This window comes from Schistocerca piceifrons, chromosome 8 (assembly GCF_021461385.2).
Source record: "Schistocerca piceifrons isolate TAMUIC-IGC-003096 chromosome 8, iqSchPice1.1, whole genome shotgun sequence".
Classification (NCBI taxonomy): Eukaryota; Metazoa; Arthropoda; class Insecta; order Orthoptera; family Acrididae; genus Schistocerca; species Schistocerca piceifrons.
The window spans coordinates 344,364,562-344,386,892 of NC_060145.1; the positions used below are offsets into that span (position 1 = coordinate 344,364,562).

Below are 22,331 nucleotides of genomic sequence, written 5' to 3' on the forward strand. Positions count from 1 at the left end.
TCCTCGATTATTCGGCATTTTATTAGGTGGTGACGTGCCTGGCAGGGAGAATCTTGAAGGTCGGTTCTCTTACCGTAAGTTTAGGCCTTGCACATTTTTCTTTTTTCATACGCATGTGCATTGAAACAACAACTGAAAGACACCTTTTTTGTTGTGTTGGAATGTGTCCAGCGGATCACATCCCATCGTTGGTCTGACCACTGCAAATGGTAATTCAGTCTTTTTTTTTTTCATAGTAAGAATTTGCGTCCTTTGGAATATGGCCTCTATATATCTTAAGTTAATTTATTTCTGATGCTATTATATCTTTACTGATACCATGCAATGTGTTTTTGTGATGCTATGCTCTTCCACTCTGCCATTATTGCACACCCTATGCAAGATAGTATTACTACTGACATTTATGCTATTGTCTGATGAATTGTTATTACATTTTTGTTAGGTTAGTCACTCTTTGTACTTTATAATGTTGCCATGTTTCATTTATGCCCAGTCTTGTGCTGTAATTTGATATATCTCTTGTACTTGATGATGTCGCTTGTTTACTTGCTTTCACCTATGTAGTATTAAGAAATCAGTGTAACCTGTAACTCATGTCCATTGCATATACTCATCTATTTTGTATATTTTGCAGAACCAATGTACCAAAGTCTCACTGTACCCAAAGGAGACATTATGGTCATAAATAAAAGCACATGAAAGTGTGAAATGTACCACCCATTAAGGTGTGCAAGAAATGCACTACACAGAAAGCATTACATAAGCAACTTATATGAAATTCTAAACACCACTGACACTTCTCACACTGTTTCCTGGAAGGCTTTTCTACACATTTTCCTGTTAGTGTACTATGTAAATTAGGCAGATTGCCTGTAAAGATTTAGGATTAAGGACATTTTTTTCTTTTCATTTTGTGTTAGATATAAGAGAAAACACAAAAATAGTATGAAGGACGTTACAAACTATAATCGAGAAATCGCTGTAAACAGTAACTGTCGTACAATACCAAGGTGTCAGTTACCAGCATAGAATTTTTTTTTTTTTTAGCCAGAACGGTTTTGTAACAGTTTAGGCATGGAAATAACATTAGGGCACTAAATTTGAAAGTCCACATTCAAGTTTCAGGACACAGTATTGACGGATGTGTGTGTGTGTGTGTGTGTGTGTGTGTGTGTGTGTGTGTGTGTGTGTATGTGTGTGTGGGGGGGGGGGGGATAACATTGTGTCATGACCTAGACATTTAATTATTTGTGTCGCTGGCGTGTTTATGCAGACCTGACAGAACATTGTGACACTTGACAAGCATCATAAAACAATTTAGCTACGGAAGTATTAAATCTTAAGGTGTGTTGAGCCTTACACCAGGTGTAGGCTAAAAGTTGTATATTGTGACTTTTATCAAACTGATACTGATTTTTTAGGTCTATATGTGCGGCCAGGTAACGTGCAAATACCGTTTACGTTGGTACATCTAATTTTTAGGCCTACACTTGGCATTAGGCACAATGGACTCTCATTTTCATATCCAAACAGTTATGTAATGCTTGCCAAGTGTTACAATGTTAATTGTCTTTCCAAGACATCTGCAAACATACGTATATTGTTTGCAGTTATATTGTTGACAGCATAATAATATATATTGATTATATGTGCCCATTATTGTATATAAGACATTTGTGATCAGTGCCTCTTTCCACATTTTGTAAATTCAGAAAACTTCTTCACACTTTTTCCAGAAATGGGAGCCCATCAAAAACTCCATGGAGTAGCGAGACTGAAGAGCAGGCCACAATATGGAGTTGCAGTGTTGGTGTTGGCGTCCTTGGCAGTTCCGCTCTCCAGATGTTCGCTGGTGAAAATTCCCAAGTGCTGCCCTCTGCACCAGCAGCTGTCGTACGACTTTGATTCATGCATCGATTATGAGTAAGTAACACGCAATTTTGCCACAAAGTACGATATCAAATATAAGCGAACAATTAGCAATCCTGTGAGCTTCCAAGCTGTTGTTATATGGTATGGTGTTCCATAGCATATGCCAGAGACTGAGATCATGAAATTGTTCTCCAGACAAACTATGTCTGAAGTGAACGTGTCCACTTACAGCAACACTGTAAATCACGACTCCATTAGCATGCATTGCTTGTATAAGTGCCCACAGCTTTAAACAAACAATTAAAATTGAGTTAGTACACTGTTTCCAACTTGTTAACTCAGACAAGTCACAGCGTTAAGTTCCAATACTCTGTTTCTTCAGACAATCAATGTGTCTATCTCTCTTCAAGAGACATACACATGCCACTGGCTGACACAGGCAATGTAGTGAGTTTTAGCAAGTACCATCTCATATTGTTAAGACTTGTGTATATGTTTGTGAAGGAGGTTCTCTTTGGACTGACCCATACTGTCGCCTCTTTAACATCGGCGCTTTGTGTGCTAGTGCAGTGCTAACATAGAGAACTGGACTGAGGTCTATCACCTGTTTTGATAATCAGATTTACTTTCTTCATTGTTTCCCGATGTTGCTTGGGGGGAAAATTCTAGATTCTTTCTGTTGAGAAGCACATGAACCCTTCCCCAATTAAAGATTATGCTCCATCTTTAATGACCAAGTTGTTGTTTGCCCTTAATACACTTCCTTCTTTCCATCTTAACATTTGGACATGTATTTCCAAAAAACCCAGAACAGTTCCAATGGTCATATTTTTCCATAGGAAATGCGTAAAATTTCAACACTGAGACTATAGGACGATTTCTATGCTCGTCAATTTTGTGTCCCTCATACGTCGCTGAGAACATGTAACTTGGGCATAGCTTAGGGCACCGTATAGGCTTTGTTTTATACAAATAGGATCAAGGAAAAAAAGTACTGTAAATGGAAGTTTTATTCATAGTAATATTATGAATGCGAAATGACTCTGTTACATCTTCGTAATTTACCCCCTCAATAATTTATCCCCTGAACAGATTTCGATGAAATTTCGTACTACAAAGATAGCTTGAACCCTGAGGAAGAACTTGGACTATTTAGAATATCTGGATACTTATTGATTTGCAGAATATTACGGGAATTAGGCAAAATATTTATTCTTTGCAAAGCTATTTACTCTTTGACTTCTAAACTTTATAATATTTGTGAAAATGCTTGTAGTGGTGCAATTAAAAGTACTTATACAATTTTCAGTATGTTTAACCCACACATCCACAGTATTTGTTGCATAATGCACACGTCGTACAATGTATAGTTACATCAATAGCATGATATGTAAAGATGCCTGCTCCTACCTATCCCCATCTGTACACACTGCTCGGCAGCGACGCTGCGCATGCACTGTGTATTGAAACAGTGTGGGACTAGGGAGAGTTGGGTGCACTTCACGAGCTACGCTTACCCAAACAGGCAGACACGTGAGGGCAGCTGATGTTGTTGCAAGTACAAGAGCTTGCTTACTCATCATCACTGATCATAATTAAACTACTGATACGCATGCGTAGCTGCAGGAGATAACAACTTAAACGTAAAACTGAAATAACGGTAGCCATATACGCCGATAGAAAAGAAATCCCGACACCAAAAAATAATGTAGAGTAATGAAATTTCGGGAATACATATGTAAGCGGTTAACACTGCAATATCACAATTCAACGTAAGAGCGAGATAAGCCAGTGAAAATGTGAAATGCTGGTACAGTAAATACCGCTGTAATCGCCAAAATGTTGCGTACAAGCATGCAAAGTGCATGTATTGTGTTGTACAGGCGCCAGATGTCATTTCACAGCCCGTTGCACATGGTTGGTCTATACAGGGACGGTTAATGCTGGTTGTGGATGACACTGGAGTTGCCATCCGATGTTGTATACATCTACATCTACATTTATACTCCGCAAGCCACCCAACGGCGTGTGGCGGAGGGCACTTTACGTGCCACTGTCATTACCTCCCTTTCCAGCTGGCTCAGAGTTGACCTTGGAGTAATCTATTTGTAACAGTTCGTTGTGTGATTGTGATGCCTGCTGCTGCAGATGTACTTGATGCGCCAGACCCATACGCCGAACATAGTGGCGGACTGGAGAGCGGTCTTCTTGCGACGGTACATTCCCGTGACCACCAATCACGTACAGTGGCTACATTGCTGCAAAATCTTTCTGCAGTACCGCAGAAAGAACATTCAGCTTCTCGTAGCCCTATTACATGACCTCGTTCAAACTCAGTGAGGTGTTGATAATGGCGTCTTTGTTGCCTTAAAGATATTCTTCACTAACATCAATTCACCACGTCCAGTCTCTAAGGTAACTAACGCTCACGACCGTTACAGCGCGCATTTAAAGCAAACGATTTGTATCCTCATAGTGGAGCTACTAGCGCCACTCTTATGCATCTGGCTTGAAATTTGAATAGACAACATCTTTCAGATGTAGAAACACGCTTACGAACTTTTGTTTATATCGCGTTACTCCTTCTTGTTGTTGCGATTTTTCACCGTAAGTTTATATTTTTCCTCTGTTGTGTCAAACCTATATTAATATGACACTGCACCAAATGTCTAAACAAACACGGAGAACAAAACATGGAGACGTGACGCTAATACCGTGTCACTCTGCCTCTAGCCTTGATAATGGCTTCAGTTCCGGCGAGGAACAGGGTACACAAGTTTTTTCAGGGATGTCATATCCAGCAGAAGCCATTTGTTGCTGATTATTACATTTCACCCGCTTTTCCAAATAGTCCCAGACATTTTCTGTGGGACTAAGATCGTCTGATTTAATACACCAGTCGATGTCCAGTAGGGTGTCTGAGTGTTCGACAAATCAGGAATGTATATGTGCCGCTCTGAGGACATATCTTTGAAGGCGGGTGTGTGCACAGCGTACTCGTCACGGTGTAAAAGAACAGGCAACGCTAGATCACCGAGAATGCATAACCTGTTGCTCAATCCATGATACGAGAAACAGCCACAACGTCACAGAACCATCTCGGGGCTGCACTACTGACCGACTGATTTGGGAGAGGGGACCAAACAGCGAAGTCATCGGTCCCATCGGATTAGGGAAGGACGGGGAAGGAAGCCGGTCGTGCCCTTTCAAAGGAACCATCCCGGCATTTGCCTGGAGCGATTTAGGGAAATCGCGGAAAACCTAAATCAGGATGGCCGGACGCGGGATTGAACCGTCGTCCTCCCGAATGCGAGTCCAGTGTGCTAACCACTGCGCCACCTCGCTCGGCGGCTGCACTACTCGCTCCACACAGTGGGATCAAACGCCTCATTGGTCAGTCACTCGCACCATTTGAAAAGAGGCAAGCAGCACCTCGTCACACTAGGCTACACTCCTCCACTCACCTATTGGCCGACTGAAGACGTGCAGCTTTGTGTGCTGCTGTGAGAAATGGACTTCTGTGAGCTGCCTGACTTCACACAGTACCTTTCGCAATGTCGCTCGGAACCTGTTTGAGACGGACCTGCTATCACGGTCAGCAATTATTCCTGTCAGGATTGATGCAGTTTTCCTTGGCAGGTGTCACATTCTCTCTGGTCCCTGTCGTGTAGGGTACTTTATACGACTTCTGTTCTTGCGACATGTTTCATGGTTGCTAGTGGCACTCCATTCCTTGTAGATACGAGGTTAAGCCAATTATTATCGGCAAAGAAGTTATAAAATTTTATTGTAATCAAACAGGATACTTACAAGAACATCATTTTTCGACATAGCCTCCTTGCATTTCAACGCACTTGGTCCATCGTTGTAAAAGCTGCCTGATGCCCTCATAAAAGGTTCTCGGCTGAGCTGCGACCCAGAATGCACCGCTTCTTTCACTGCTTTGTCCGAGGCATACCGACGGCCCCTTAATGCCTGCTTGAGTGGACCAAACAAGTGATAGAAGGGGCAAGCTCGGGACTATACGGAGGATGATCCAGTACATCAAATTTGAGTTTCTGGAGCGTTTCAGCAGTGTGGGTAGCAGTATGCGGACGGGCATTGTCGTGCAACAACACAACACCTTTTGACAGTAATCCTCGACGTTTGCTCCGAATTGCAGCCTTTAGTCTGGCAGTAAGCATTTCACTGCAACGTACACTGTTTATTGGTGTGCCCCTTTCCCCATAATGTTCCAGTACTGGACCTTGTACGTCCCAAAAAGCCGTAAGCATCAGTTTTCCTGCGGGCGATTGGGTCTTAAACTTTTTCTTGCAGGGTGAATTTGGATGTTTCCATTCCATACTCTGCCGTTTACTCTCCGGCTCGTAATGATGGAGCCATGTTTCGCCACCAGTAATGATTGTGTCTAAGAAGTTGTCCCCTTCGTTATCACAGCGATCCAAATGTTTCTTTGCAGATGTCCAAGCGCGTTTGTTTATGCAACTGTGTTAATTGTTTTGGGACCCATCTTGCACAAACTTTATGAAACCCAAGTCTGTTGTGGATGATTTAGTAGGCAGAACCATGATTAATTTGCAGACGATGTGCCACTTCGTCAATAGTTAATCGTCTGTCTAAGAGAATCATTTCACGTGAACTTTCAATGGTTTCTTCATTTGTGGCGGTAAACGGCCGTCCGGCTCCTTTATCGTACGTAACGCTTGTGCGACCATTTAGGAATTTTTCAATCCATTCGTCGACACTCCGTTGTGGCAAAACACTGTTCCCGTGCTGTACAGAAAGTCTTCGGTGAAGTTCGGCCCCTGATTCGCCTTCCGGCAGCAAAAAACGGATCTCTGAGCGTTGCTCTTCTTTGAAATTAGAATAATATTAATACCGTCAGCTGCTCACGGGTGTTGATATATATCAACGGGGATAGGTGAAAATGTGTGCCCCGACCGGGACTCGAACCCGGAATCTCCTGCTTACGTGGCAAATGCTCTATCCATCTTTTTTGTTCGTTGCATCTGCTCGGTGCGGACGTCGTAAGACATTCGTTTAAGTTCTTTGTTGATCGATTAACTCATTTTTTTATTACAGAGGGTAGCTAGCCCTCTGGCCGAACACGCTGAGCTACCGTGCTTCTGAGCCTCCGAGGGCACAGAGGATAGTGCGACTGCAGGGACTATCTCGCGCACGCCTCCCGCAAGACTCACATTCTCACCTTGTATATCCACACACTACGTCCGTAGTGTCCCACCCCAACACACTCATTACTCGTGGAAGACATTCTTTCCAAGTCCCGTAAGAGTTCGGGGAATATGTGTGCATCTGCACAGAAGAAGAAGGTCATGGCCGGGTTTGCCAGAACTATATATTTATATGGATATAGTGTCCGTTCTTTCTTTCGGACATGTCCGAAATATGTGACACCGAAGTTTATAATTACAATGCTGCTAGTTTCAGTCGCAGCAATTTAACCTAACCACCATCTCGGATATTGCAATGGATTTCGGAAAAAGTCTATATGTGCTACATTCTCTGATGAGAAGTATCTGGACAACGCTATGTGGAACTGACTACTAGACGTTGCGAGCGGCGGACACGCCAGTATAAAAGGAGGCAAGGAGTACTGTCTTATTGGCCGGACATAGGGGTTGAACCCCTCTACCATCCTCCACACCTACAAATCCTTAATCCGTCCCATCCTCTGTTATGCCAGTCGCACCTGTATATCCGCCTCCCTCCAGATTCTATAACTCCTTCCAGATCTTCGAGTGCCGTGCACTCCACCTGGCCTTCCGTATACGCCTCCCGTCCCCCATGCGGATCTATGACCTGATACCTTTCCCCCATCTGCCCCTATTCCTCGAACATATCCGCATACTCTACACCTCCCGCCGCCTTGATCCCCCTCACCCCCTGGTTGCTCCTCTCCTCTCCCATCCCCGCCCCCTGCCATGTCTTCACTGTTGTGTCCCTCCAACCCTCCATCTCTACACCCTTCATCTCCTTTCCCAAGGTGGCTTCCGTCAACTCCCCCTCCCGGATGATGCCCTCTCTCCCTCTATTTATCCCTCCTATCATCTCTGATCCCTCCCAGACTGTGTCCTTTTCCTGGGCTCCCTCTCTCTCCCTTCCTTCCTGTTTTTTCCCCACCTACCCTCTATCTGCCTCCCTTCTCTCCCCCTTTTGCATTTCCACCTTTCCCCATTCCCTCTCGTGTCTGGCCTGCCCCCCCCATGAGTCCTCTCCCACCGTCGGTTCCCCCCCTTTTCGTTTTTCCTCTCCTCCCCCCTTTTTTTCCCTCATCTGTCCAGGTCCCCCCCCCCCCCCCCATCTGCCCTTGGCTGTGGTGTGTCATCTTTGTGCTAGCTTTTTAGTCCAGTGTTTCCAGTGATCGTTAAGTGTTGTACGTCTTTTCCAAAGTGCTGCGAACAGACATCATGCTGTCGCTGGGTGTGATTTTTATATTTCTTGCAAACAGAAACCAGACTGTCGCTGTGTTTTTTAATTGTCTGTCTACTGTTTTACCTGTCTGCTTCCTGTGTATTTTATTAGCAACGTCCACCCTTTGTTTTACGTTTTAACTTTCCACATTTTCAGCCGTTTTACAATTAATGTCACCGTTTTATCGCCTGCTTTTATTGGTTCTTATCTTCTTATGTTTTCAAAATTCTGTAGGCTGAAGAGCAACGTACTAAGCTGCTACCAGCCCGCTCCCTTCATGGGGAATCGAAATTCAATAGAGGAAAAAAAGCAAAAAAAAAAAAAAAAAACAAACTGTCTTATCCCCCCTCCCTTCTCCTGAGCGGCTTTCCCCCTCCTACGCCCCCTCCCTCTCCTGTGCTCCCTTTCAGTGTCTCTGCACTCCCTCCTGCCTTGTCTTTCCTCTTCATCTCCTGCCCCATCTGTCTCCTGCCTCTTGGTGCACCCACTGATGCCCCTCCTTTTTTTAATCCCGCCCCATCCCCTGCTGCACCTTGCTCTCCACTCCTTTTCCATCCTCTCAGGCCTCTCCCTGGCAGGTCCCACCTGGCAGTTTTATTCTTCATCATGTGTGCCCCAAGTGGATTTAAAGTGTGTTGTTCTGGAGTGTTTTTAATACTGTGGCCAACCCTGTGCATGTCACTTCAGTGTCTTTTTTGTGTTCTACAAATTGCCGACTGTGTTTTTTTATGTCGACTTTTTTAATTGTCCCCCCCTCCACGAACATTACCTCCATTATCTCCCCTTACTCTGTTTTATGTCCCCCTTTTTTATCGCCTTATATGTAACATTTTCTTCTTGTATTAACAGTCATGTCACTCGGCTGAAGAGCAGTGGATTGTGTCACTGACAGCCCTCCCCTGTCCATATGGGACAGGGGAATGAAATCACAATCAAGAAAAAAAGAAAACTGTCTTATCGGTAGAGACTAGTAACAGAAGAATGGGTCTGTCAGGTGAATTCAGTGACTCTGAAGGTGGGCTAGTCATCTAGTCATTGGATGTCACCTGAGTAACAAATCAATTATCAATTAGAGACATTTCAGTCCCTCTACGCCTGCTCAAGTCATCTGTTGGTGATGTGAGTGTGAAGTGGAAACGCAGAAGAACAACCCACAGCTACATCAAGATCAGGTAGACCTCATGTATTGACAGGCAGGGACCGTCGGTCATTGTGGAGGGTAGTTGTAAAAAATCGCATGAAATCAGTGGAAGGGTTTACTCGTGAGTTCCAAAACGCTACCAGTAGTCAGTTTAGCACAACAACTACTCGTAGGAAGTGAAAAAGAATTCGATATAGTAGTCGAGCTGCTGCTCGTAAGGTACACATTTCTCTAGTCAATGGTAAGTGAAGTTTCAGATGGGATAAGAGTAAAGCCACTCGACAGTGGCTAACTAGAAACTGAATTATGCTATACCCCGCGGCAATCCAATGGAAGGATTTGGGTTTGGCGAAAGTCTGGTGAACGTTCCCTGCCGTCATGTGTAGTACCACCAATGCAGTACAGATAGGTGGTGTTATAGTATCAGAGCGCTTTCCAGGGTTAGGGTTTGGTTCCCTTATAACCTTTAATATAACTCTAAATCCGGAAGTGTGTGAACACATTTTACAGCATTGTATAGTCTGTGGAGTGGAGAAAAAGTTCGGAGGCGTTGGTTATTTGTATTAGCATGACACACATCCAGTCATCAAGTAGCAAATATGTGGAAATGATTTGTAGACAACAATATTCCTGAAATGAAGTGGCCTATCTAGAATCCCAACCTGAACCCAAAGTAAAACTTTTGGGATGAATCAGAATGTCGACTTCATACCACACCACAGCGTCCAAAATCACTACCTTCTCTGGTTTCAGCTCTTGGGGAAGAACGGGCTGCCATTCCTCCACAGACATTCAGACACTTCATTCAAAGCGTCCCCAACACAGTTCAAGCCTTCATAAAGGCGAAGGGTGGACACAGCCCATGTTAACGATGACGAGAAGGTGTTCAGATACTTTTCATCAGATAGTGATCATCATGTAACAAGATCTCATTGCAAATGAAAATTATTGCAATTTACTTGTTTATTTATTTACTTTTTAACGCAACAGCACCCAAACAAGTCCCATTTAGCTCATATACACTGAGGGGGCAAAGATCATCGGACAGCTCCTAATATCGTATAGGACCTTCTTTTGCCCGGCATAGTGCAGCAACTCGACGTAACATGGACTCAACGTCGTTGAAAGTCCCCATCAGAAATATTGAGCCATGCTGCCTCTATAGCTGTCCATAATCGCAAAAGAGTTGCCGGTGCAGGATTTTGTGCACGAACTGACCTTTCGGTTACGTCCCATAAATATTCGATGGGATTCATGTCGGCTGTTTTGGGTGGCCAAATCATTCTCTCGGATTGTCCAGAATATTCTTCGATCCAATCGCGAACAATTGTGGCGTGATGACATTGCGCATTGTCATCAGTGAAAATTCCATCGTTGTTAGGGAACATGAAATCCACGAAAGGGGGCAAGTGGTCTCTAGGTAGCCGAACATACGGATAGTGGGCACAATCAATTCCATATAAACACAGCTAACACCGCTATGGATCCACCATGAGCTTGCACAGTGCCTTGTTGACAACTTGGGTTCTTGACTTAAGGGGATCTGTGCTACATTCGAAATCCACCATCAGTTCTTACCAACTGAAATCGGTACTCATCTACTGTGAAGCATGGGAGTTGGGGAGTAGTAGCTGCCATTGCTCGAGCACTAGAGGGTAATTCTAACCAGACTCGTCAATACCTGTTGGACGTAGAAAGGATATTTTCGCTATTAGTGTAGCACTAGAGATTTCCTCTAGCTTATAGGCTTATGTGGGAAGGATGGTTAAAAATGGCTCTGAGCACTATGGAACTTAACTTCTGAGGTCATCCGTCCCCTAGAACTTAGAACTACTTAAACTTAACTAACCCAAGGACATCACACACATCCATGCCCGAGGCAGGATTCGAACCTGCGACCGTAGCGGTAGCGCGGTTCCAGACTGCAGCGCCTAGAACCGCTCGGCCACCCCGGCCGGCAAGGATGGTTAATAATGACGACAAACTATCACTAACATGTAGGGGAACTGCCTCCAGCTGATCGACAAGTGAATAAGTGTTGGGAACAGATCACAGTTTCCCATTCTAGGGTGCAACCGGTATAGTCATGAGCCCAGGAGAGGCATTGCAGGCAGTGTCATGCTGTTAGCAAAGGTGTTTGTTCGGTCCTCTGCTGCCATAGCCCATCAGCACCAAATGTCGCTGCACTGTCCTAGCGGATACGTTCGTTATAGATCCCACGCTGATTTTTGGGGCTATTTCACACAATGCTGTTTGTCTTTCAGCACAGAACTCTGCAGGAACACCATTGCTCTCTGTGTTGTCCACTCATGACACTATAGGTCACGGAATACTGAATTTGCGAAGTGGAATGTCCCATGTGTCTAGCTCCAATTACTATTCCACGTTGAACATCTGTTAATTCCCGATGCAGTCGTAACCACGTCGGAAACCTTTTCACGTGAATCATCTGAGTACAAGTAACTATTCAGCCTTGTACAGGCGACACTACTGCCTTCTGTATGTTTGCATTTCGGTGTCCCTTGGCTTTGGTCACCTGAGTGTATTTTCTGCAAGAGGTGATACACCTGCCAACATTTGAAACTATTTCGTAGATTATCTGGAAGACGAGCTACACACCGTTTGTTTACTGTTACCAACCTTCCTCCAACCCGCAATAATATTGATGTTCAGCCCATCAGGAAATAAGCATATTTAGTAGGTGTTCGTAATGATATGTGTGAGAAGATGTATGAGTGGTGCGGTGCGTGTTGTTGGTTGCAGGAGCGCGGCTGCCACTGACAACGACACCAGCTGGTGGTTGTCGCCCGAAGTGATCGACCAGATGGACGCTGAGTGGGTGGTGGGCCCGGGACAGCGGCAGGCCTGTTCTGCAGCCGAGTCGACGCTGTGGCTGCAGGAGTTGGGCGACGTGGTCATGACGGCAGGGGGACGCCTGGAGCTGGACGTGGGTGGCGACAGCGAGCCGCTCCAGCTGGAACTGGACCCCCACCTCTACTGCCTGGACAGGACGCAGGTCAGTTGGTGCTCCTTTCCCTCAGGGTCTGACTCACACAGTGAGGTGGCAAAACGTAAATTTTTCATCCAACTTGAGATCCCACTGGTTTTCTACTGGAATTTGGTAACTTAACTGTTATATAGGCCTACATTTTACTGCTTTCATTGTTTGCATGTTTACTGTATGCATGTACTGGTATACAGGGTGGTCCATTGATCGTGACTGGGCCGAAAATCTCACGAAATAAGCGTCAAACGAAAAAACTACATAGAACGAAACTTGTCTAGCTTGAAGGGGGAAACCAGATGGCGCTATGGTTGGCCCGCTAGATGGCGCTGCCATTGGTCAAACGGATATCAACTGCGTTTTCTTAAAATAGGAACCCCCATTTTTATTACATATTCGTGTAGTACGTAAAGAAATATGAAAGTTTTAGTTGGACCACTTTTTTCGCTGTGTGATAGATGGCGCTGTAATAGTTACAAACATAAGGCTCACAATTTTAGACGAACAGTTGGTAACAGGTAGGTTTTTTAAACTAAAATACAGAACGTAGGTACGTTTGAACATTTTATTTTGGTTGTTCCAATGTGATACATGTACCTTTGTGAACTTATCATTTCTGAGAACGCATGCTGTTATAGCGTGATTACCTGTAAATACCACATTAATGCAATAAATGCTCAAAATGATGTCCGTCAACCTCAATGCATTTGGCAATACGTGTAACAACAATCCTCTCAACAGCAAGTAGTTCACTTTCCGTAATGTTCGCATATCCATTGACGATGCGCTGACACATGTTGTTAGGCGTTGGCGGTGGATCACGATAGCAAATATCCTTCAACTATCCCCACAAAAAGAAATCCGGGTACGTCAGATCCGGTGAATATGCGGGTCATGGTATGGTGCTTCGGCGACCAATCCACCTGTCATGAAATATGCTATTCAATACCGCTTCAACCGCACGCGAGCTATGTGCCGGACATCCAATAGTGCATATTATGCCGGTTTACGTTACCGCTGTTGGTGAATGACGCTTCGTCGCTAAATAGAACGCGTGCAAAAAATCTGTCACCGTCCCGTAATTTCTTTTGTGCCCAGTGGCAGAACTCTACACGACTTCAAAGTTATCGAAATACAATTCCTGATGCATAGAAATATGGTACGGATGCAATCGATGTTGATGTAGCGTTATCAATACCGACGTTTTTGAGTTTCCCGATTCTCGCGCAATTTGTCTGCTACTGATGAGCGGATTAGCCGCGACAGCAGCTTAAACACCTACTTGGGAATCATCATTCGTTGCAGGTCGTGGCTGACGTTTCACGTGTGGCTGAACATTTACTGTTTCCTTAAATAACGTAACTGCGGGCCGGTGTGGCCGTGCGGTTCTAGGCGCTTCAGTCTGGAACCGCGTGACCGCTACGGTCGCAGGTTCGAATCCTGCCTCGGGCATGGATGTGTGTGATGTCCTTAGGTTAGTTAGGTTTAAGTAGTTCTAAGTTCTAGGGGACTGATGACCACAGATGTTAAGTCCCATAGTGCTCAGAGCCATTTGAACCATTTTTTTTTAAATAGCGTAACTATCCGGCGAACGGTCCGAACACTTGGATGATGCCCGTTGGGCATTTTGATCGCAATAGCCATACATCAACACGATATCGACCTTTTCCGCAATTAGTAAACGGTCCATTTTAACACGGGTAATGTATCACGAAGCAAATACCGTCCGCACTGGTAGAATGTTACGTGATACCACGTACTTACATGTTCGTGACTATTACAGCGCCATCTATCACAAAGCGAAAAAAGTGGCCCAACTAAAACATTCATATTTCTTTACGTACTACGCGAATATGTAATAACAATGGGGGTTCCTATTTAAAAAATGCAGTTGATATCCGTTTGACCTATGGCAGCGCCATCTACCGGGCCAACCATAGCGCCATCTGGTTCCCCCCTACAAGCTAGACGAATTTTGTTCTTTGTAGTTTTTTCGTTTGATGCTTATTTCGTGAGATATTTGTCCCGGTCACTATCAATGGACCACCCTGTATATTAGGTTTCGTTGTCAAAAAAGCTAAATCACCAATACATTGTTTTTTTAATTAGAGTTGTTGAAAAATGGTTCAAATGGCTCTGATCACTTTGGGACTTAACTTCTGAGGTCATCAGTCCCCTAGAACTTAGAACTACTTAAACCTAACTAACATAAGTACATCATACAGACTGTAGAGCCTAGAACCGCTCGGCCACCCCTGCCGGCAGAGTTGTAAAATACTAACATGAGTTATTTGCAGAAGTATGGAAAAGCTTGGAGAACCCAATTTTGGGGAAGATCACTTTGGGTTCTGGAAAAATGTATGAATGTGTAAGGCCATACTATCTCTACTCAAATCCTAGAAAATAGGTCCAATAAGGGACTCTCTCTGATGTTATTTAATCTGTACATTACGCAAGGCAGTAAAGAAGACCAAGGAGAAATTTGGTAAGGGAACTAAATTTTAGGGAGGAGAAACAAAAATTTTGAGATTTGTCGGTGACATTTCAGTTCTGTCAGAAGTAGTAAAGCACTTGGAAGATGAATTGGTCTTTAGAGTAGGTTATGAGATCAACAGCAACATTAGCAAAATAAGGGTAATGGAATGTATTCCAACTACATCAGACGATAGGACGGAATTAAATTGGGAAATGAGAAACTAAAAGTGTTGAGTGAGTTTTGTTATATCAACAGCGCAATACACTGACGGAAAAAAATCGCAGCACAGAGAAGGAGTTCTGCGACATAAAAGAAAATTGGTAGGCGTATTTCCACAGCTGATAAGTGATGTCTGTTCAGATTTCGCGCCAGTCGTATAAGAGTGGCACCAGTAGCACCACTATGGGGGTGCAAATCAGATTTGCTTTAAATGCACGCTTTAACGGTCGCGAGCGTTCATTACCTTCGAGATTGGACGTGTTGGTATTAGTCAAGAATGCCTTTAAGGCGACGAACACGTCATTATCAACACCTCACCTCACTGATTTCGAAGGAGATGTGCAATAGGGCTACAAGCAGCTGACGTGCGTTATGCGATAGTGCAGAAGGGTTGGCAGGAGTGTAGCCATTGCACATGTTTACTGGCAGCAGTAGTCGCAAGAAGACAGGGCTGTGGACAACCACGTGGCACCACCGAGTGCAGTACCATCGTATTCGGCGTATAGCACTGGCGCGTCGCACTGCATCTGCAGTAGCAATATGAGCAGCAGTTGGCACCACAGTGACAAAACAAACTGTTACAAATCGGTTATTTAAAGGACAGCTCCGAGCCAGACGCCCTGCTGCGTAATGACCGCAAACCACGACTATTAGCGTTCAGTGGTGTAAACCGAGAGCTTACTGGAGGGCAAGGTGGAGAGGTCTGTTGTTTTTTTATGATGAAAGCTGGTTCTGTCTCGGGTTCAGTGACGGCCATATGTTGGTTAGGAGGAGGCCAGTTGAGTACCTGCAACCAACCTGGTCTGCTTGCTACATATTGGACCTACACCTGGAGTTATGGAATGCTATACTATTTCGTATGACAACAGGAGCACTGTCGTGGTTATCTCACGCATACTGTCTACCAATTTGTACTTCAATCTTATGATGCGACCTGTTGTGCTGCCATTCACTAACAGTTTCCCAATAGGATAACGCTCGCCTATATACCCACATTGTAACACAGTTGCTCTACTGAGTGTTGATATGTTGCCTTGGCCTTCTCGGGCACCACAACTGTCTCCAATCGAGCACATATGAGACACTATCGGACGACAACTACAGCATCATCCACAACCAGCATTAACCGTTCCTGTGTAGACCGACCAAGTGCAATAGGTATGAAACTCCATCCCACAAGCTGACTTGCGGCACCTGCACAACACGACACAATGCATGGACGTTTGCACTCTTGGATTTCAACATTCCGGCTGTTACACCGGTTATTAACGTAACAGCAGTTCACATTTGCAATGGCTTACCTGGCTCTTACATTAACCTGTGATCTTGCAATGTTAATCATTTAAATATGTCACCTAGACCAATGTATTCCCGAAACGTCATTGCTATTCATTAATTATTTTTCGTGCTGCAATTTTTTCCGTCAGTGTATTTGAATTAGAGAGGATATATAACGCAGAGTAGCAATAACAACAAAAGTGTGTCTGAAAAAAGGAAAGTAGGGCTATGCTAGCTATCACACTGCACGATATTCTTAGTGCTGTTTAGGCAGTTACTAACGACCTTACGATAGCGATTAACTGTGTAAACATGATAGAAGTGGAGAGTCATTAGTCAAACGAGTAAAGTCTCGCGTGGCAGAATACTTTAAAACGTTTCGTTAAGCGGGTGTAATTAATGATCGTCTGTGTGTTTAACTTCCTGTAGATTTTCCGACTTCAACGAGAGAAAGTGTTGGTAAGAAGATTAGTGGCTCCCTGAAATCTGGCGTTACACACATATCGATTTGATTGGAACGTAATACTGCTATACTGCTATCGAAATCTACTCGGACCGCCATCCAGATGGCTGCATTGAAACTCTGTCGTCACTCAGGTGTACGGGATGTCTCAAACCTTTCCGAGCAAATTGAAATAAGTGATAGTGGTTCCACAAGCGATTATATTGAGATAGGGAACCAATGGTCCGAAACGCATATTTATTGTGTTATGGACATACACAGCATACACCGCGCAACAACAACGAAGCTCGTAGTAATTATTCACAGTGACGACCGCCAGTCTCAATGGATGAGTGGCAACGGCGCATGAAATTCTGGCACATTCTCTCAAAGATCGCTGCTGTCTGTTGTACCAAGAGACAGGCACCTTGAACACTAGCAAAAAGGTTTTCATCCGTTTCCACTGCGATTTCACACACCAACGTGTTGACAAAACCGCCAAGGAAAAAGTCCAGACATGTGAGATCAGACGATCGCGTTGGCCATCGGACAGGACCAATCCAACGATGAGGGTACATGTTGTTTAGGTGCGGTCATTAACATCGAAGTGGGCTGGTGCACGTCGTATTGAAACGACATCCTTTCGCGGAAAACAAGCGGTACAGTCTTCAGGAACTGTGGCAGCACATCTCGCAGCATCACCAAGTAACGTGAACCAATCAAACGGGGAGGCAGCAAATAAGGTCCTGTTAGGTAACTTTGGACAACGCCCGCCCATACGTTGGCATATAATCGTTGTCGGTGGCCACCGACGTGAGTGCCGTCGGGATTGTCCTCACTCTAGATATAGCTGATGTAACTGTTGGAAACTCCATCACAGGCGAATGTGACCACATTCGTTAACAATACAAACTGTACAAAGTTCGCCACGGCTCAAAATCCGTTGGTCCCAGTGCTTGCACACATTCTTTATAATAAGGATGTAACACTTGCTCCACCAGTATCCTTCGAAGTGTGTATTTCACAGACAACAATGCTGGATGATCGGCCACATGGTCCAACATCATATCCTCAAATTCTGGTGTTCGGACAAGTCTCTGGCGGAAACTTTGGCCTGCTCTCCGTGAGGTGAACGACCCCGTCTCTCGTAAGTTGATATTGATATCCATGGAGGTAAACTTCTTCCGATTAGGATGACTCGTGTTGCTTTAGGGGCACTACATCCTGGCCGGCCGGTGTGGCCGAGCGGTTCTAGGCGCTTCAGTCTGGAACCGCGCGACCCCTACGGTCGCTGGTTCTAAACCTGCCTCAGGAATGGATGTGTGTGATGTCCTTAGGTTAGTTAGGTTAAAGTAGTTCTAAGTTCTAGGGGACTCATGACCTCAGATGTTAAGTCGCATAGTGCTCAGAGTCATTTGAACCATTTTGAACTACATCCTGCTGTGGTACATAAATGCATGTCTTCCAACTCCGTCTTTGACTACGTATCATGCGCTGCACACAGTAACACACCTCACCGTGCACACATCAAAGATGTCTGATGCAATGGACAATTGACGGCAGGGATAGTGGCGTGCATGTGGCACACGTTAATGCGCCGGCGCGATACATGCTATCGTCACATGACACACGTGCTATCAGCTAAGTTGTGGACGGTGTATCTGTTTATGGTCAAGGGTGTACGCCGTTTATCACCCGCTGTCTCTTCCAGCGTCCAGAAGACACCCAGGGTCTTTGCAGAGTGCGGCAGAACTGCATGGCCGGCCGCGGTGGTCTAGCGGTTCTAGGCGCTCAGTCCGGAACCGCGCGACTGCTACGGTCGCAGGTTCGAATCCTGCCTCGGGCATGGATGTGTGTGATGTCCTTAGGTTAGTTAGGTTTAAGTAGTTCTAAGTTCTAGGTGACTGATGACCACAGATGTTAAGTCCCATAGTGCTCAGAGCCAGCCAGAACTGAATGCGCCGTTGAAATACATGTATGACACTGGCGGTCGTCGCTTTGAATAATTACTATGACATACGTTGCTGTTATGCAGTGCACGCTATTTATGTCCATAAAACAATAAATACTGGTTTCTCTGACCAGTACAGTCCGTTGTGGACCCACTATCATCTGCTTGAACATGACGCTAAACATTTGAAACACACAGTATACAACAGGGCTTTAAATCAAACGTCTACAGATTGTACAACACGTCATGGGGAACAACTTTTGTTAGAGACGAAATGCTTCGTGATGCTCCCCGCCGACGGTAGGTATCCTTTTGCACTGGTTATGCCACTGAGAGACGGCAGGGCGTAGGCACGCTGTGGTGTGCGTATGCCTTGTTGTTGTTGTTGTGGTCTTCAGTCCAGAGACTGGTTTGATGCAGCTCTCCATGCTACTCTATCCTGTGCAAGCTTCTTCATCTCTCAGTACCTACTGCAACCTACATCCTTCTGAATCTGCTTAGTGTATTCATCCCTTGGTCTCCCTCTACGATTTTTACCCTCCACGCTGCCCTCCAATACTAAATTGGTGATCCATTGATGCCTCTGAATATGCCCTACCAACCGATCCCTTCTTCTAGTCAAGTTGTGCCACAAATTTCTCTTCTCTCCAATTCTATTCAATAACTCCTCATTAGTTATGTGATCTGCCCATCTAATCTTCAGCATCTTCTGTAGCACCACATTTCGAAAGCTTCTATTCTCTTCTTGTCTAAACTATTTATCGTCCACGTTTCACTGCCATACATGGCTACACTCCATACAAATACTTTCGGCAGCGACTTCCTGACACTTAAATCTATACTCGATGTTAAAAAATTTCTCTTCTTCAGAAACGCTTTCCTTGCCATTGCCAGTCTACATTTTATATACTCTCCGATCATCATCAGTTATTTTGCTCCCCAAATAGCAAAACTCATTTACTACTTTAAGCGTCTCATTTCCTAATCTAATTCCCGCAGCATCACCCGATTTAATTCGACTACATTCTATTATACTCATTTTGCTTTTGTTGATGTTCGTCTTTTATCCTCCTTTCAAGACACTGTCCATTCTGTTCAGCCGCTCTTCCAGGTCCTTTGCTGTCTCTGACACAATTACAATGTCATCGGCGAACCTCAAAGTTGTTACTTCTTCTCCACGGATTTTAATTCCTACTCCGATATTTTTCTTTTGTTTCTTTTATTGCTAGCTCAACATACAGATTGAATAACATCGGGGATAGGCTACAACCCTGTCTCACCCCCTTCGCAACCACTGCTTCCCTTTCATGCCCCTCGACTCTTATAACTGCCATCTGTTTTCTCTACAAATTATAAATAGCCTTTCGCCCCCTGTATTTTACCCCTGCCACCTTCAGAATTTGAATGAGAGTATTCCAATCAACATTGTCAAAAGCTTTCTCTAAGTCTACAAACGGTAGAAACGTAGGTTTGCCTTTCCTTAATCTTTCTTCTAAGGTAAGTCGTAGGGGCAGTATTGCCTCACGTGTTCCAACATTTCTACGGAATCCAAATTGATCTTCCCCGAGGTCGGCTTCTACCAGTTTTTCCATTCGTATGTAAAGAATTCGTGTTAGTATTTTGCAGCCGTGGCTTATTAAACTGATAGTTCGGTAATTTTCACATCTGTCAACACTTGCTTTCTTTGAGATTGGAATTATTATATTCTTTTTGAAGTCTGAGGGTATTTCGCCTGTGTCATACATGGTAGAGTTTTGTTAGGCCTGGCTCTCCCAAGGCCGTCAGTAGTTCTAATGGAATGTTGTCTACTGCTGGCCGGAGTGGCCGAGCGGTTCTAGGCGCTACAGTCTGGAACCGCGTGACCGCTACGGTCGCAGGTTCGAATCCTGCCTCGGGCATGGATGTGTGTGATGCCCTTAGGTTAGTTAGGCTTAAGTAGTTCTTAGTTCTACTGGACTGATGACCTCAGCAGTTAAGTCCCATAGTGCTCAGAGCTATTTTGTTGTCTACTCCCGGGGCCTTGTTTCAACTTAGGTCTTTCAGTGCTCTGTCAAACTCTTCACGCAGTATCATATTTCCTATTTCATCATCGTCTACATTCTCTTTCATTTCTATAATATTGTCCTCAAGAACATCGTCCTTGTATAGACCCTCTGTATACTCCTTCCACCTTTCTGCTTTCCTTCTTTGCTTAGAACTGGGTTTCCATCTGAGATCTTGATATTCATGCAAGTGGTTCTCTTTTCTCCAAAGGTCTCCTTAATTTTCCTGTAGGCAATATCTATCTTACCCCTAGTGATATGCGCCTCTACATCCTTACATTTATCCTCGAGCCATCCCTGGTTAGCCATTTTGCTCTTGCTGTCGATCTCCCCCTGCTTAGCCATTTTGCACTTGCTGTCGATCTCATTTTTGAGAAGTTTGTATTCCTTTTTGCCTGCTTCATTTATTGCATTTTCATAATTTCTCCTTTCATCAGTTAAATTCAATATCTCTTCTGTTACCCGTCTTTTTACCTACTATGCTACCTTCTCTATTTCATATCTCAAAGCTACCCATTCTTCTTCCCCTGTATTTCTTTCCCTCATTCTTGTCAATTGTTCCATAATGCTCTCCCTGAAGCTCTCTACAACCTCTGGTTTAGTCAGTTTATCCAGGTCCTATCTCCTTAAATTCCCACCTTTTTGCAGTTTCTTCAGTTTTAATCTACAGTTCATAACCAATAGATTGTGGTCAGAGTCCACATCTGCCCCTGGAAATGTCTTACAATTTAAAACCTGGTTCCTGAATCTCTGCTTTACGATTATATAATCTGAGACCTTCTATTAGCTCCAGGCTTCTTCCATGTATACAACCTTCTTTTATGATTCTTGAACCAAGTGTTAGCTATGATTAAGTTGTGCTCTGTGCAAAATTGTATCAGGCGGCTTCCTCTTTCATTTCTTAGCCCCAATCCATATTCACCTACTATGTTTCCTTCTCTCCCTTTTCCTACTCTGGAATTGCGGTCACCCATCACTATTAAATTTTCGTCTCCCTTCACTATCTGAATAATTTCTTTGATTTCATCATACATTTCTTCGTCATCTGCAGAGCTAGTTGGCATATAAACTTGTACTACTGTAGTAGGCATGGCCTTCGTGTCTATCTCGGCCACGATAATACGTTCACTATGTTGTTTGTAGTAGCTTACCCGCACTCCTATTTTTTTATTCATTATTAAACCTACTCCTGCATTACCCCTATTTGATTTTGTATTTATAACCCTGTATTCACCTGACCAAAAGTCTTGTTCCTCCTGCCACCGAACTTCACTAATTCCCACTATATCTAACTTTAACCTATCCATTTCCCTTTTTAAATTTTCTAATCTACCTGCCCGATTAAGGGATCTGACATTCCACGCTCCGATCAGTAGAACGCCAGTTTTCTTTCTCCTGATAACAACGTCCTCCTGAGCAGTCACTGCCCGGAAATCCGAATGGGGGACTATTTTACCTCCGAAATATTTTACCC

At 44.3% G+C, this 22,331-nt stretch overlaps 1 protein-coding gene across 1 annotated transcript in view; it reads left to right on the plus strand.

Moving 5' to 3' along the window:
• Positions 1 to 22,331, plus strand: part of LOC124712341 (probable G-protein coupled receptor Mth-like 4) — a 234,789-nt gene that overhangs the window by 89,993 nt on the left and 122,465 nt on the right. Inside the window, exons 2-3 of the mRNA XM_047242636.1 lie at positions 1,737 to 1,923; positions 12,209 to 12,461. Of these exons, the coding sequence (XP_047098592.1) occupies positions 1,739 to 1,923; positions 12,209 to 12,461 (438 nt within the window). The 5' untranslated portion in view covers positions 1,737 to 1,738. The remainder of the gene's footprint in view (positions 1 to 1,736; positions 1,924 to 12,208; positions 12,462 to 22,331) is intronic.